A 16025-nucleotide genomic window follows, 5' to 3' on the forward strand; every position below is an offset into this window, starting at 1 on the left:
AAAATCAAATTCCATAGGGTTTTTTCGACGATGTCTCCATTGTAGTTTATTCTGGTCTAATTATGGTAAACAAAAACTGGAATTCAGGGACCGCAAACAATGCTGGTGCTATATTAGTTATCGGCAGAGGATTAATGATTGTTCCAAAACTAATTCATCCGTTACCCGCCTCCACTTCAATCTCCAGAAATGTCTCCAGAACGTGCACAAGATGACACCTGGATGCAGGTAACCTTCTCCAAAAGATGTAGGCCTGTGATGAACCGAACATTTATCAACCGTTCTTTCATTTATGCTCGTTTGTTTTCATTTGCGTTTGTGAACTGTTCAGTTATGTTTTAAACGAACGAACATCAACACGGCCTTGATAAACGAACATGAAAAGGAAAAACTATTCGATCATATGCCCGTGCTTGTGTTCGGATTCAGCTAAAGTTGAGTGAACAAACACGAACATGCCCATGGCTGTGTTTGTTCGGTTCGTTTGTTTCAGGCCTACCAAGATGACACTGGGTGTCTATATATTATGTTCATGTTTTTTATATTTATATTTCATCATCATCATCATCATCATCATCGTACTCAGTGTATCCCACCAATAGCAAAGCTATGGTAGGGTCTGAGGAGGGTAAGATGTAGGCAGCCTTACCTCTACCCCATAGGGATAGAGAGGCTGCTTCCAGTGAGACCCCCGGCTCGATAGTAGTTTTGCATCAAGCCTTGGACATAAGGCACATAGCACTCAATCATCGGGACACCGGCTGATCGGTGCATGTGCCCTTGTCTTTCAGCTATCAACGCCACTACATGATGCCTGATTAACCGTCCGTCACTTTTAACGTTATTTTCACGAGATTAGTAAAATAACGTCAAAATTAGTGCAATTTCACTTTTGCCCACCCGAGGGTTCACACATATATACATCATATGTGCGCACCGCAAGCAGGGCTATTTTATATTTATATTTGTTGCTATTAATTACAACAATACTAGTTTATAACATGAAATCATATTTATTATTCTTTTTACTTGCTCTATTATCATTAGTAGTAGTTAAGATTATTATTGAATTTATGTAATTTGTATTGCAGGAACTTAATATTCAAAGACCACCTACTCCCCACAAGGGGCCGTCCGCAAGATCATGACAGGAACTCGCTTGCGTATATATGATTCACTTTTGGCATTTTTTGCAGTAGTTGTATGCTTCTAAATTTGGAGTTTACCAAATGGATTATAACATACTGATTTCTTTGTAAGTTATAGAGAAACTATTACCGGGGGGGGGGGGGGTTGCGTTTGTATCGTCAGTGGGGGGACTGTAATTTGATTTAGCGCAGAATGACAATGTCTTTGTGTATGTAAATTCTGGCATATATTTACTACTACATCGATCGTCCAACAATAAGGAATACAAACTTTTTGCACAACTTTTGAACTAATTATTGTGGTTTTGGTGTGTTGTGTCATGGTTTATATTTTATGTTGATATTTTTTATATTAGTTACAGCAATAATTGTTTTAAATTAATGTTGTTACGTTTACTAAAGCGTGAGTTTGAACTTAACCTAGGGAAATTTGAGCTTGTCATGGCGTTAGCCTTTATGAATCATTACAGTGCATTTGTTCTTACAATAGTCCAAACTAAAGGTGCCCAAACTGGCTATTTTCAGGAACTGGAACTGGTTTTGGGTATGGTCAACAAAAGTCAAAACCGGGTCTGGGTAGGAAGCGGTTCCCGGGTTTTTTTTCGGGTTTCGGTCGGGTTTTGACCGGGTACTTTTGGTTCCGGTTCCGCCCGGTTTGTACCCGTGGGTAGGGTCGGGTCCGGTTCCGGGTAGGAACTGCCGGATCGGATCCGGAACTGGTTTTTTTGTGCACCTCTAGTCCAAACATCGATTCAGTTTTTAGTAGAATATGTTTGGACGTTTTACATAGTACTGTTAGCTTTCACTAAACCACATAACCCATAGAAACCTGAGTTTAAGTTTGACTCGTTTACAAGTCAAGGCTATTCATTCTCTTTAAAAAATATATAAAAAAAAGTTATAGAATTGTTACCAAGTTTTATCACCGTTCCAATTAAATCACATTTTTTTTGGGTCATAATTAGGTAATATGAGTTTCACCTAATGTCTTACTCATAGGTCTTTCTTTTATCTATATGATAGGTTACCATTATGATGTGACATTTTTTTTTTTTGAAAAAATTGTTAATGATGATGACACATTAAAATAAGAGTTCTTAACCGCCATATTCACCGCGGGATACACTTGTTGAATCAATTTTTGACGTCTACTTTTTTCGTCTCGCTTTGGTTGCGGGTCTCTTTTCTCATTAGTGCAAGACCTAATATTGTGTCCAATTCGTTGACGTTATTCTTCCAAATCCGACCTTCAAGTCCTCCTCAATCTTTGAATGATCTCATTTCTGTTTTACGAGTTGGTCTACCGGACAATTTTCTCAATAATGAAGTTTGATATCACATGATTTAGGCCACTGCATACTACCTTTTAATGGTTTGATAAGAGCGTCTATACGCATCTTTGAACATGCTCAGATTCAGTTCTCTTTACTTAGGCATTCAAACTAATGCTGTCGAGTAATAGACATGAGTTTGAACTTATTCATAGCATTAGAGCGTTTGTAATGCTGTGGACAAAACTTTATTCATAGTACTGTCAGCCTTTATAAATCATTAACCGTAATATGTTTCGACAAAACGCTATACATAGTTCTGTCAGCTTCAACTAACCCACATTACATATAGAAATGAGTTCGAGCTTGACTAGTCTACAACTTGAGCCAACTCGTTGCTTGTTTTTAAAGAATCAACGCATAATTAAAACTGAAAAATTGTAAAACCAAGGCTTGCAACGTATTAAACCAGCGCACCCAAACTAGAACCAGACTTGACCCTACATAAACCACCAGTGCAAACCCATTCTAGATCCTCAAGAGAAACCAAAACTTGAACTGTCAGAACCACCAGAACCGATTCTACCTACATCCGGTCAAAAACCGATAAAAAAAACCAGCCAAAGACCCAAGCATTTGTTGACCAAAACCGGAACCCCGTTCTTACGAAAAAAAAAGAAAGAAAGAAAAGTTGATCTGCGCAGCTCTACTAGTCTGCTTATACCGGCTCAAACTCATCAAGAAAAATTATAGAAGACTCAATTAACTAACGCCTGATCAGATTAAGCTGATCTGGGTCAGCTTGAGTTACGACTTACGAGCCATTTGAACATCTGAAACTGCAGGTGGTAAAAAAAATATATAAAAATAAAACCGTCAATTTGATGATGATCTGTCCGATACAAGAGTTTATAGGAATAGTCGAACACAGAACACACAGTTCCTACATGATATTCTCTCTTAACACCAATACCATATAAAGAGCAAATGTTAAAACATGTTTGTCCAAAACATTTAAGACCCAAAAATCTTAAAATACCATAATAAAACAACTAAATATCTTTCTAATTCACCCCCCTTAACTTCACAGTCATTAGCTCTCTCTACCCTGCACAACCAAAATGCATTATCAAATGACGTCAATAACCATGTACTAAAACGTAAAATCATACTATTAATGTTCAAATGAGAGCCACGATATACGTATAGGATTGTGATCGTTCGAGTGTACTTTGTGTTAGTGTAGCGAACACTCCTATATCCGAAGCCGACCCACAGGCCACGTGGATTAAGTATTATAACAGAGAGAAAAAAATACTTTGAAAAATATTGTTTAGTGGAAAACTTCTGAGTATATATAGGGGATGGATCATGCGAGAATTGAAATTATAGCGAGAAGTAGATCTGGACCATTGATTGTATTTAATCAAGGGTACACAATAAAAGTGGCAATGCAGTAATGAATAAGACAAAAATTTAATATGTTCTACATTAAAAAGGGTATATGTGACTTTTGGGTTTAGGCTTATTAAATTATATCTCAATTCATTCATCCGTTCCCCCATTTTATGCTTTAATCATAACAAATATTCATAGTATTTGTCAACTGCAAAAATTAAGGATTTTGACTTTTCTAAATCAAGGTATTTCTACTGTTCTATGTTGTTTTAACCTATATCTCTTATTATCTCATATAAAATAGTTACATACATGGATTCTATTATTATTCATTGTCTTTATTATGGAGAGACAATTGTTTGGACAAATATAGGGTTTTTATATACATATAAAATTGATTTTAGAGCTTCTTGTGTATGTGATTTGTTTATTGTGTATGCTTATTTAGCTAATGTGTAGATTGTTTTCTGTGTAGGTTCATTGCCTGTGTAGACGCGTACGCAACTTTTTTTTTTTTGGTGTAAGATTAATGAGCATGTTGTGCAACTAATTTGTTACTATGTAGGGGTGACTGTGGTTGTTCTATATGTATGTTGTTTACTGTGTAGGTTTATAGAGCTTCTTGTGTATGTGGTTTGTTTATTGTGTATGCTTATTTAGGCAATATGCAGATTGTTTTATGTGTAGGTGTATTCAGTTTGTGTTCTATCCAGTGTTAATGGGACTATTGTGTTAAGTAATTTGCTACTGTGTTGGGGTGACTATTGTTGTGTATGCAGGTTGTGTGTTGTGTAGGTTTATTGAGCTTCGTGTGTATTGTTATGTATGCTTATTTAGGCAATCTACAAATTATTTTATGTTTTAAGATTGTTGCTTGTGTAGATGTATGTAGTTTGTCTTCCGTGTACGGTTAATGAGACTGTTGTGTAGGGGTGTCTATGGTGGTTGTGTATACAATCTATTTACTGTTAGGTTTACTGAGCTTGTGTATGTGGTTTGTTTATTGTGTATGCTTATTTAGGTAAATATGTAGATTTTTTTTTGTGTAGATTTGTTGTATGAAGTTTGGTTGTAGAGATTTTTAGTATGGTCTATGTTGACTTATTTAAAGGTTTTTGGTTCATTTTAGGGATATAGAAAAGAGCAATACAAATTTTCATCCTATATGATCTATTTAGGTTTGTTATAGATTTTTATCAACAGAATTGTGCAAATAGAAGAAATGGACATCGATGAAATACATGAAATACAACTGATTCTGCATTTTTTTGTTTCAACTTTGTCCGAAAATCATAAATAAAAACAATGATTAATTGTTAAAGTTAAAAGAACCTAAAAAATCAGAAAAAATTGACTTTTGTCGAATATTATTAGTGACGGTGGTGCTTGAAATTTAGGATTGTGGAAATGGTCTAATGAATTAGTAATTTGAAAGTTTTTTGAATTTATATAAACAAAGAAAAATATATAATATGATTTGAAACCTCCTCCAATATTTAATAGTTACCAAAATAAAACACTTGCACAAATTACTAGTATACCCTTTTACATAATTTAAAGATAAAATAAAAAGAAAAATTTGATTGGTTGAAACGACTTCTCGCAGTAAAAATACTTCTGAAATGAACCTAATCCTATATATATATATATATGTATGTATGTATGCAGACATAATAAATAATGAACACACAAACACACCTGATGTCCTTGATTTCTGTTTTCATCTCTTGAAATTCTTAAGGCCCTGAGTTTGGCAGAAGCCCTAATTGATTGTATTAAAGGAACCTGTTCATCTTCATCCACTTGGTTTTCTTCATCTTCATCATTATCGGATCCGTGTATCTCATCCTCTTCTTCACTCGAACTTTTCTCATCAAACAGTTTTTTCCCTTCAATCTTTGGATTCTTACGAGGCCGACCACGACCCCGTTTAGCTGTCGTCCCTTCCTTCACTTCCCTCTCATCTGAAAACCAATTATTATTATCATATTGTTTTCAATAAAAGATTTCTATGGATTTTTGACTCATTTCATAACCTGAACTGACACATTTATGAGTAAATGACTAAATAGTATGTATTAAAAAGCCTGGGTCAGTTTGACCTGAAACATTCGACTTTGCTTGAAAATATAAAAAAGTTGTATTTAAGCACTAGTACAAAAAGTATATAGTCTGTCGTTACAATAATAATTTAACTTCCAGTAAAGCACATTAATAGGTTTTACACGCATTTTGTATAAACAACTAGCAAAATATAGCACGTGCGTTGCGGCGGGTTGTTTTTGAAAATCGAAATATAGGGTAGAAAACACTTCGCAACAATATATTCGGAAAGCACGAAAAGTGACATCATTGTAAAAGCGTACACTAAGAAATACAGAAACGAACATTAAAAGGCAAAAAAAATTGAAAACGTAAATTTGAAATGATTTTTTTTTAAATTTAACATAAAAAAACTCAACAAAAAGGTACGAGTTCAATTCAGCACGGTGCCGACACTTGGTATAGTCTATGATACTAAAAATGCTTTATTTCCAACGCAACTCCATTTTTAACAAAATTTATATCAAGTTGAGAAAAAACAATAGTTTATTTAGTCTTTTTAAAAAGTTAACCACCGCAAGATATTACAAAAATAAAACTATTAAAATTTAAAAAATTAAAATAGGTTAAAGATATATCATTAAATAATATAAGGGGTGAACTAAAACTTAGAAAAAAAAATTACATGCCACATGGCATGCAATGATTGGAGGTAACTATTCACTCCTCTCACAGAACCAACACCTTTTACTTTTAACAAAAATGGGATATACTTTCTATCCACTACCATTTGGCCAGTTTTAAAAAGCGTTTAGATAAACAAACCAACCTTCATTTTTGAAAGACTTTTCACGTAAGCTCTCCAAAAACGTCAAGTAGGGGCGCCAGCCGCTTGGATCTTCATCTGTGTTTACTCCCCTTGTTAGCTCTTGAAGTTTTTTTAATCTGTTTATAAAAGAAATAATATTAGTGTTTGAGCATAACAGATTTCCAAGTAAGCTAAAGTACTCACATGTTAGGCATATCATTCTTGGAAAGTTTGGATGCAAAATATGTAACAGCACATGTCAAAAAGGACAGACGTCCAGGAGCATTGAAGGCATAACTAACTCCCTCTTCCACAATTTTTAAAATTGTCTTTTTTAAATTTTCAGGTACAGCGGTGCCAACAAAGAAAACAGAAAGCCGACTTGCTAAATCTTTACATTCTTGTAGTCGTGTGGCAGATAAGGATTCATTATTGGATGTATAAAGTGCAGTTAAGTAGCGCTCGTGTGCCTGCTCAAAAACCGATAACTAATTAGTATCAATAATCAGAAAGTAAATAAATAATTAAAATATTTTAGTGAAAACTACTGGTGACAACTTCAACCCGTAACAGTTTTTCAATCTCAAAACAAGTCAAATAAATCACTATATTATCATAATGATAGATTAATGAACAATAAAAAAAAGGTGGTTTCGAATCAATCAAACCCGGCCCAAACTAAAATGACCCGTTTTGACCAGAATCCATTGTGGCCCATAGTAAAAGTGGAAATCCAGAAAAAATAAACATGTGTCATATATGCAATGAATTTTTCTATTATTGTGCATTCTATTCATCTCAAAGTAAGCTTTTATCCACAAATGGTATTAGAATACATAAGAATGAAAAACATGAACTTGGCTGTTTATTCATACTAAAGTTTAAAAGGTTAAAAAAGGTACATTAAATAATACTTAAAAAGATTGAACATTTTTCTTTCCTTTTTTTCTTCACAATACTCAAAAAGAATTTGAATCAAGCACTATATAATATCCTTGTGTAAGTGGACTCTATAGAACAACATTTACTAATGATTAGCTGCAAAATATATAAAAAGGTATTATGTGTGCTACCAGTTCCAGTGCCTTCAAAAATATATACGATGCATCCTTGTCCTTTTTACTGGTATTGACAATCAGAAATTTAACCACTTCAGCCACAGTTGGCCCATGCATGGTATAATGAGAAATAATATCCGGGGCAAGATTCTCCTGCATTAAAAGACAAAGGAAATGTGAGAAAATAAAGCAAAAATATCTCAATAAAGCAGGTCAATACCTCCTACTTATTCAAATAAACTGTAAATCTTCTTGAGATAATATAACTGATAGTATGCATGTAAACAACTAATAGTAACTATGAACATAATAGTTATGAATAAGTACAAAAACTTACCTTAGCAACAGCTCCATTTGCAACTAATTTAGCAGCAGCAATCATTATAGCATCTCGATTTGACTCTTCCACATACTGTTTGTTAACATCTTCATCGTCAGTCTCATCTGCAGGTTTGCTCAAAGATCCCATCATACAGGTGGCAACTATATATACACACACTCACACATGTATAAGCAGTTTTAACATAGAACGATTATATTGCCTGAAATATCGAGTTGTTGCTCGCAAAGCTTCCAGAAGTTTTTAATTGTGGAAGGGTCTGGACAGTATCCTAAGCTTTCAGCCTTTGAAGAATTGTATCCCGACTTTCTAAACAAACACCACAATTCTGCTAGTATTGTACAGACCTTGGAGAAATAGAAGATTTTAGTAAACCGAAGTTACATTAACCGGTTCAAACGAGCAATATTGTTATAAGAGTAATTTCATACATATCCTCTTAAAAGTTCAAAATTTTTTACATATTCTGAAACTTATATCATGTTTACCCTTTCAAATCACTAAATACATATATTTAAGCCACTCCAAACTTAATAAAACAAAACCAATTACTTGTAACAACTTATTTACTATGATATTATGAAATCTAGAGAGATGCATATAGCAAATTATAAACTTTAAGAAGGATATATATGAAATTGACCCTATAATTAATTTCAAAAGGTCTAAAACATATATGCTCACCCTACACGCGAGGGCTCTAGAAACTCCCTTTCCATGAGCTTCAAGTGAAATTTGTAAAAAGTGCTCAAGTTGATCAAACAACGCGTCCCGTTTGAATATAAGAGAAGATAAAGACGCTTCAGAGAAAACCGTGCTGGTCATAACTGAGTATAAGCACCAATTAACATGCATATACATGTTGAGAAGCAAAAAACTAGCGACCTACAATACAAGATAAAGTATGAAATATAGAATAAAAACACATAGGTTGACAGCAAAGCCTTTAGATTCTGCACCTCGTCATCTATATTCCGGAAGTTTTTAAGAACCATAATGATGTCATCATACAAGTTTTCAATTGGTACAGGCATCTTTAATTGAAGCTCGTGCAGTCTTTTCATATTCACAAGAAGTAAGTACTCGTCATCACCGTCCTAAAAAACCCTCACATTTAGGATATTATTGTAACGAAAACATGGATACTGTTACTTAAATTGTTAATACAATCATACCGCCACTTCTTTTATAGCAGCTTTGAGTTTGCTTATAAGCTCATCTTCAAGCTCCTTCAATTTATTTTGAGCATAATCTTGTAGTTCTCCCTGACTTCTATTCACACAATAAATAATCGCCTCAACACAGGATCTTAAAGCGTCTTTGTCACCGTGTTTAAAGAATGTGTCCTTTATCAGCTGAAGAAGTGTTTTAAATTTCTGAAAAGAGAATAATATATGTATTCAGATGTTAAGGCATAACATATCTATAGGGTCCAAAATTTAAAAACCAACTCTTTTAACCACCAGTCATTTTATATATTTAATACAATTTGAAGGTAAATTTGTCATTTATTATATGTAATTCTATGATTACACATACATAAATTGGTTATGGTTATTACATATCCCTCCATCAGAGAACTATGGCCACATTTACCATTTAGCCTGATCAATAAACACAAGCTTTATAAGTCGGCAGTGTCTTATATTCAAGGGTAAACTTGGCATTCTACTAACCAAAAACTGCATTAATTGCACACATCTTAAATTTTGATACGTTTTGTTGTTTGCGGAGAATAATTTCGGAACGGAGGGAATATTATAGCTGAAACTCTTAACAAAATACCTGTTCTTGACCCTTTAGGGAGTAGAGCTCTAGGTCCATGTGAGAAATAATTTCAAGAAGTGACGGTACTTTTGTTTTGTCAGCCATATATTTGCGCATAAGTTGCGGGTAATTCTTCATCATTGAAACAGTTATCTCCTTCCTGCTGTTTTGAATTACCTCCTGAAAATTGAAGAAAATGATTGGCACCAAACAATCAAACTAATAAATAAAGACAAAACATGAAAACACGTGTCGATATCAAATGAAACAGGGAAACGGCTCAATTATGAATTACCCTCTGAGCTTTAGTGTGGTTTTGCTTCCTATGGTCGGCAGCGGGAACAATTTTCTCTCCAACAGCTTTTTTCACAGATGCGCAAAACAAACGAGCCAAATTTGTAGCATCATCATCTGTAAGGTCAATCGTAGAGGGATTCTCATCCAGAAGCATAGATGTTATATGCTTCCAGTCCTGCAAAACATAAATAAAACAACTTTTTTATTTCTGCAAATCAAATATTCGCTATATTTAATACAACTTACTTTCATGGCATCCATAAACTCCCAAATGTCATCAATGACATAGAGGCTCAGTACTTGATCTGTTGAGAACTCTCTAAGTATTTGCAGCATCCTAAGAAGATGAATCTGCGATGTATCTCCCTCATCGCCTGCAAGAACCAATCTCAAAAGTGTGAAACCAAGTCCGCGTTGTCAAAATAAATAAAAACTGTCGTCAACAGATAGACCTGATGAACGCGGCTGTGAGCTATTAAACTTCTGAGCAATCACATGATCATACACAAGTGCCCCAATGGCACGCCTGATTTCAGGTGGATCGTCAATTAATAGATCGTATAACGAGCCTAAATCATCATCAGGAACCAACTGGTGTCTGCAATGAGCCATTAAATAGGACATGTTACATTTAACTAATTAAAAGTAATCAGAAAACGTATGCTGACATATACCTCAGTAGTTGTTTTACAAGGCTGATGGCACATACTGCAACAGAGATGTCAATATCATCAGCAAGGTCTAGCATCCTTTTATAAAATCTTTCAGTAAATAGTCCAAGAGATGGCACATTGTCATCCACATCATATAGCTTTTGCAATGCAAGTACTGAAGCTTTTCTTACACCAGCATTCTATAGATATAAAAGATGTATATATTACACAAGAAAAGCCTGTCACGAACAATACTCAACGAATGGATTCAACTTACTTTGTCATTTAATGTCCATCCAAGATACTTCAAATACAGGTCCTGCAAGAACAGGGATGGATATGAAACAATCCATGCTCCAAGTGATTGTATGCATGACATGCGGATTTCAGCATCTATGTCTCGATAACGATGCATAAACAACCTTGAAAAAGATCAGAGAAACTATAAAGCATATGACAAACATTAAAGGGAGTGTGAATAAAGTATAAACTTTCACTTATTGTATAAAATAAATCACTAAACATTTCTTTTGCATAATTATATCCTTGAACTTCAAGATTTTTAAGGTAAGTTCCTTTACAGCAAGTATGTCATGGTTGAATCTTTTAACTTGTTAAGATTAATTTAGGGAGTGTGAATAAAGTATAAACTTTCACTTATTGTATAAAATAAATCACTAAACATTTCTTTTGCATAATTATATCCTTGAACTTCAAGATTTTTAAGGTAAGTTCCTTTACAGCAAGTATGTCATGGTTGAATCTTTTAACTTGTTAAGATTAATTTTGCAAGATTAGATCATTAGATCCTGTAACTTCTTAACAAGGTATTTTTGTTTAAATTTAGTAATGTGAAAACAAAGTTTAGGAATTTATCCACAACTAATGTGGAAGCCCGTGGGGTGTTACTATGCTCAAACATAAAAATAATACCCTGTAAATATTTTCCGCATCATCTCTTCTATCATTGTGATCTTTTCATGAGTCTCTGATAACCTCTTATTAAGTTGTTCAACATGAGGACCGTCAGAGTTTTTCTTCTTTTCAGCGGTTAACTGCCTTTGGGTAGTCTGCCTTTGGGCACCGAGAATCTTGGCAACTCCCATGAAGGAAGTGACAAGCTGGAGGCCCACCAAAGAAGCCACCTGTCTAAAAACTCTAGGTGGTGTACTGCAAATCAAAAGAGGAAAAACGTATATGTAGTCAATTAGCCAAATTATTCTATCTGGAGAACTATGTTGTATTATAAAAACCATCTGAGAGCACAGATAAAAGTACCAACCATGACAAAGCAATAACATAGTCCATGCACTTGTCAAACAGGACTTGGTCAAACAAAGGTCCATTCTGACACTCTAACACCAAATTATCCCAAAAAGACACAAGGTTCTCCTTGAAACTTCTGAATTCTTTCTTTTTTGAACTTTGATAGTCTTCAATTTTACCCTAATTCACATCACGTTAAGCGAATAACGCAGGAATGGATGTTGCATAAACCATTTCAAGACATTTCCATGAAATACACACAAAAGTTAAAACAGCAACAAAGGATACTTGTGCAGCCAAATTTACAAGAGCAACTACGACATCATCAACATTAGTTTCATCCAAAAATTCTCCTTGGATGCGGTATTTAGCTCCACATACCTGTATAGTATCATAGCTAATAAGTTGCATGCTCAAGTTAATAAATGTTTCTTCTGACTACAAATAGATGAAAGCTATATTAAGAATGCCCGTATGAGATTGGAAAGTGGTAAAAAGTATAGTTACCTCAAACAGCATTGTTAAAAGTTCAACCATTGCAGGTTTTGGATCCTTCTCGTATTGTTCAACCCACGCTTTCACCACTTGTGGAATATGCTTCCCATTACTTTTAACCACCTCTAAGGAAAAGAAAATATACAAAATTCAATATCGGTCATGACATATGAAACCAGAATATACCTTAAAACTTCATTTCCTTGCATCTGCTGGTGCACTTTTGATGCTGGTGAATTGCCCTTGTAGATCAATATCAATATAAAACACTCTCGGCATTACAAAATTTTACAGTTATGCTATCAAACAAAATAGAAAACTCTGCAGCCTAAGATTACAAAAAGAAACAATCTTGACATGTTACTGTGCACCATGAAACAACAGACAGAGATAGCTTATGCAGCATAGACTGATGCATCACTGGACTGCATCTACCAATGAGTCAATAACATACAATACAAACTCGACAACTATTTAATGTGACCAGCACTAAAGTATCATCGGGTCATCAACCTAGTTCACCTCTTATGTTCTTCATCCAACAAGATGAAGCATTGAAAACTACAATAGATAATATATTAAACCTAATTTTAACTGAAGGCTCAAAAGTATGAAACTAAAGTATCATCAATTCATCAACCTAGTTCATGATATATTGAAAATAACAATCATCATCATCGTACTCCGTAAATCCCACCAATAGCAAAGCTATGGTAGGGTCTGAGGAGGGTAAGATGTAGCCAGCCTTACCTCTACCCCGTAGAAATAGAGAGGCTGCTTCCGATATTGAAAATAACAATAGAGAATATATATTAAAACTAAATAGCTAATCTCAACTGAAGGCTCAAAACTCAAAAGTATGAAACTGTAAAACCTAACTTCGATTAAATGCTCAAAAGTATGAAACTACAGTATCATCAATTCATCAACCTAGTTCATGATGTATTCAAAATTGTTAAAGAATATATATTAAAACTAAATAGCTAATCTCAACTGAAGGCTCGAAACTCAGAAGTATGAAACTAAAGCATCATCAATATATCAACCTAGTTCACCTCTTATGTTCTTCACATAAACTGAAACAATGAAAAGGAAATCACAAAATAATAATACATTGAACCTAATTTCAATTTCAGACTCACATTAACTAAACATTTAAACCACTCACCAATCAAGCTCTCAAAACCTATCAACACCACCACATGATGCATTATTAACCTTCCGACCGACACTTTTAACGTTATTTTCATGAAACTAGTAAAATAACGTCGAAATTAGGCGCGCGCACATACACATTATACGCGCGCACAGCAAGCAAGGCTTAACATACTAAACTAATTTCAGATTCACATTAACTAAACCTAAACGCACTCACCGATCAAATTCTCAAAACCTATCACCACCGAAGCAGCAGCCACGGCTTCAGCCGTCCGATGCTTGCTAGGTTTCCGCCGCCGTACGTCAAACTCGTCACCGGACTCGTCTTCCGAGTCGAATCCACTCGGCTGTCCATCGTAAGCCTTCGTCGGAACCCTAGCTCGTTTCTATCAATGATAAACACATCAATTACACACACGCGAACACAATTACCGGTAAATTGAAAAGTGAAACCCTAGGTTAATAAACTGACGGTGTATATGATAGTAATAATAATAATAAGTGAACGGAATTAGCGAGTTACCGAACGGCGAACGAGTTGATCCGGAGCTTCGTGTTCGTCTTCCATGGATTGGATTCGCTGTGTGTGGTTCCCGCCAACGAGTGAATGAATAATTGGGGGTTTATATTTATAGATATGAAATAATTATGAATTTATGATTATTATTCTCTCTCTCTATATATATATATATATATGTATGTATTAATGGCAAGTAGTATTGAGTGAATAATATTGTTACCGTAAACTAGTAGGGTGTGCACAAACCGGTTAGGGTTAAAACCGGTTAGGTTTGGTCAACAAAAGTCAAAACTGGTTTATGATCGGTTTCGGTTTGGGTTAAAAACGGTTTTTTACCATGGTACAATCGGTTTCGGTTCGGGTTTTGACCAGTTTTTGCCCAGTTTTGGCCGGTTTCGGTTCGGTTAGCCGGTTTGGAACTAGTTTTGGTGGAGAAAATTACAAACCGGTTCCGAACCTACGGTTTCAATCGGTTCCAAACAATTTCTAAATAATCGGTTTCAAACCGGTTCGGTTTCGGGTCGGTTCGGTTAACCAGTTTATTTGCCCACCTCTAGCCCGCACTAAAGGTGGATACACTGCTTTAAAGTCCGAAAGCGGTGTCGGTTGAAACCGGTTCGGTTTGATTAATAAAAGCCATAATCGGTATTGGTTTATGATTGGTTTCGGTTCGGGTTGAAACTGGTTCAATTTGATCAACAAAAGTCACAACCGGTTTATGATTGGTTTCGTTTGGGTTGAAACCGGTTTCTTGACAAGTTACGCTCGGTTTTGGTTCGGGTTTTGACTGGTTTTTGGCCGGTTTCAGTTCAATAAACCTGTTTAGAACCGGTTTTGGTGGAGAAAATTGCAACTGGTTCTAAACCTACATTTTCAACTGGTTTCTACATAATTGGTTTCGGTTCGATTTTCTTAGTTAACCGGTTTATTTGCCCACCTCTACTATATACGAGGTGACATTTTGGCAAAAGGCCACCGCCAGCCGTATGGAGTCCTTATGCGCCTCAAAGTTATATTCAATTTCATAAAAAACCCACCCGCTCACTGGTGGTAAAACCCGGATGCCCTCACGATCGAACCGGAGATCACAAAGATTCTGAGCTTTCTTCATTGAGTCGCCATGCTCTCCCCACAGTGTTGTCTGCGATGATTAAACATGAGTCTCTATTATGTATGTATTAATGGCTAGTATTAAATCTCTATTGTTACTATAAATTATTAAAAACTCTAATGACAATTTAATAGCCTAAAGATTATTTAGATTGGCTAGTGTTTAATGAATGTGGTTATTTCTTGTTTTGGAAGATGGTAACGAAAACTTTTTGAAAAGTGGGAGGATATTAAGTAAGCCGCGTGAAAGACGTACGTTGAAAGCAGTATGATGGATGAAGTTAATGTTTGTATGGTTTGAGATATTTAACTTTTTGTGTGTTTATCTTGTTGCAAAGGAATGAGGATTGACGAGTGGTGGTTAGATAAGTCATCATAATAGTGTTTTAAAGGGTCTTTGGATTTCGATTTAGAATTTATGATGTATGATCGTATAAGAGGTTGTTTTATTTATAAATACAAAGTGAAATGGTGGCTTTTAAGCATCTTCATTTTGAAAGAATTGTGACATTTGAGCCAAAACAAGATACACCTCAGTACGTATTTACCGATTAATCAAATAAACGCCTTTTGCGTAACAAACGAACGATTAATCAAACGGGTCGGGTTACGACCCAGATATCTCGGGGAGGGGCATCTATAAGTGATATACGATCTATACAAGCTAAAATATTAGTAATATGGCCTTAGTTT

The 16025-nt window shown here is 35.0% G+C and overlaps 1 protein-coding gene across 1 annotated transcript; it reads right to left on the reverse strand.

The window, feature by feature from the left end:
• Nucleotides 1–2882: 2882 nt before the first annotated feature.
• On the reverse strand, nt 2883–14270 carry LOC143607875 (sister-chromatid cohesion protein 3-like). The gene is made up of 22 exons (XM_077083156.1): nt 14226–14270; nt 13920–14088; nt 12557–12669; nt 12338–12430; nt 12066–12229; nt 11717–11953; nt 11061–11205; nt 10805–10983; nt 10583–10728; nt 10377–10504; nt 10129–10305; nt 9852–10013; nt 9242–9442; nt 9026–9163; nt 8751–8951; nt 8258–8413; nt 8064–8165; nt 7742–7879; nt 6873–7138; nt 6690–6805; nt 5516–5781; nt 2883–3005 (listed from the first exon to the last, which is right to left on the reverse strand). Exons 1-22 carry the CDS (start codon nt 14268–14270, stop codon nt 2883–2885), a joined length of 3465 nt encoding a protein of 1154 aa, XP_076939271.1.
• Nucleotides 14271–16025: the final 1755 nt, after the last annotated feature.

This window comes from Bidens hawaiensis, unplaced genomic scaffold (genome assembly GCF_021521415.1).
Source record: "Bidens hawaiensis isolate Kalapana, Puna unplaced genomic scaffold, B.hawaiensis_p1.1 tig00088501_1, whole genome shotgun sequence".
Taxonomy (NCBI): domain Eukaryota; kingdom Viridiplantae; phylum Streptophyta; class Magnoliopsida; order Asterales; family Asteraceae; genus Bidens; species Bidens hawaiensis.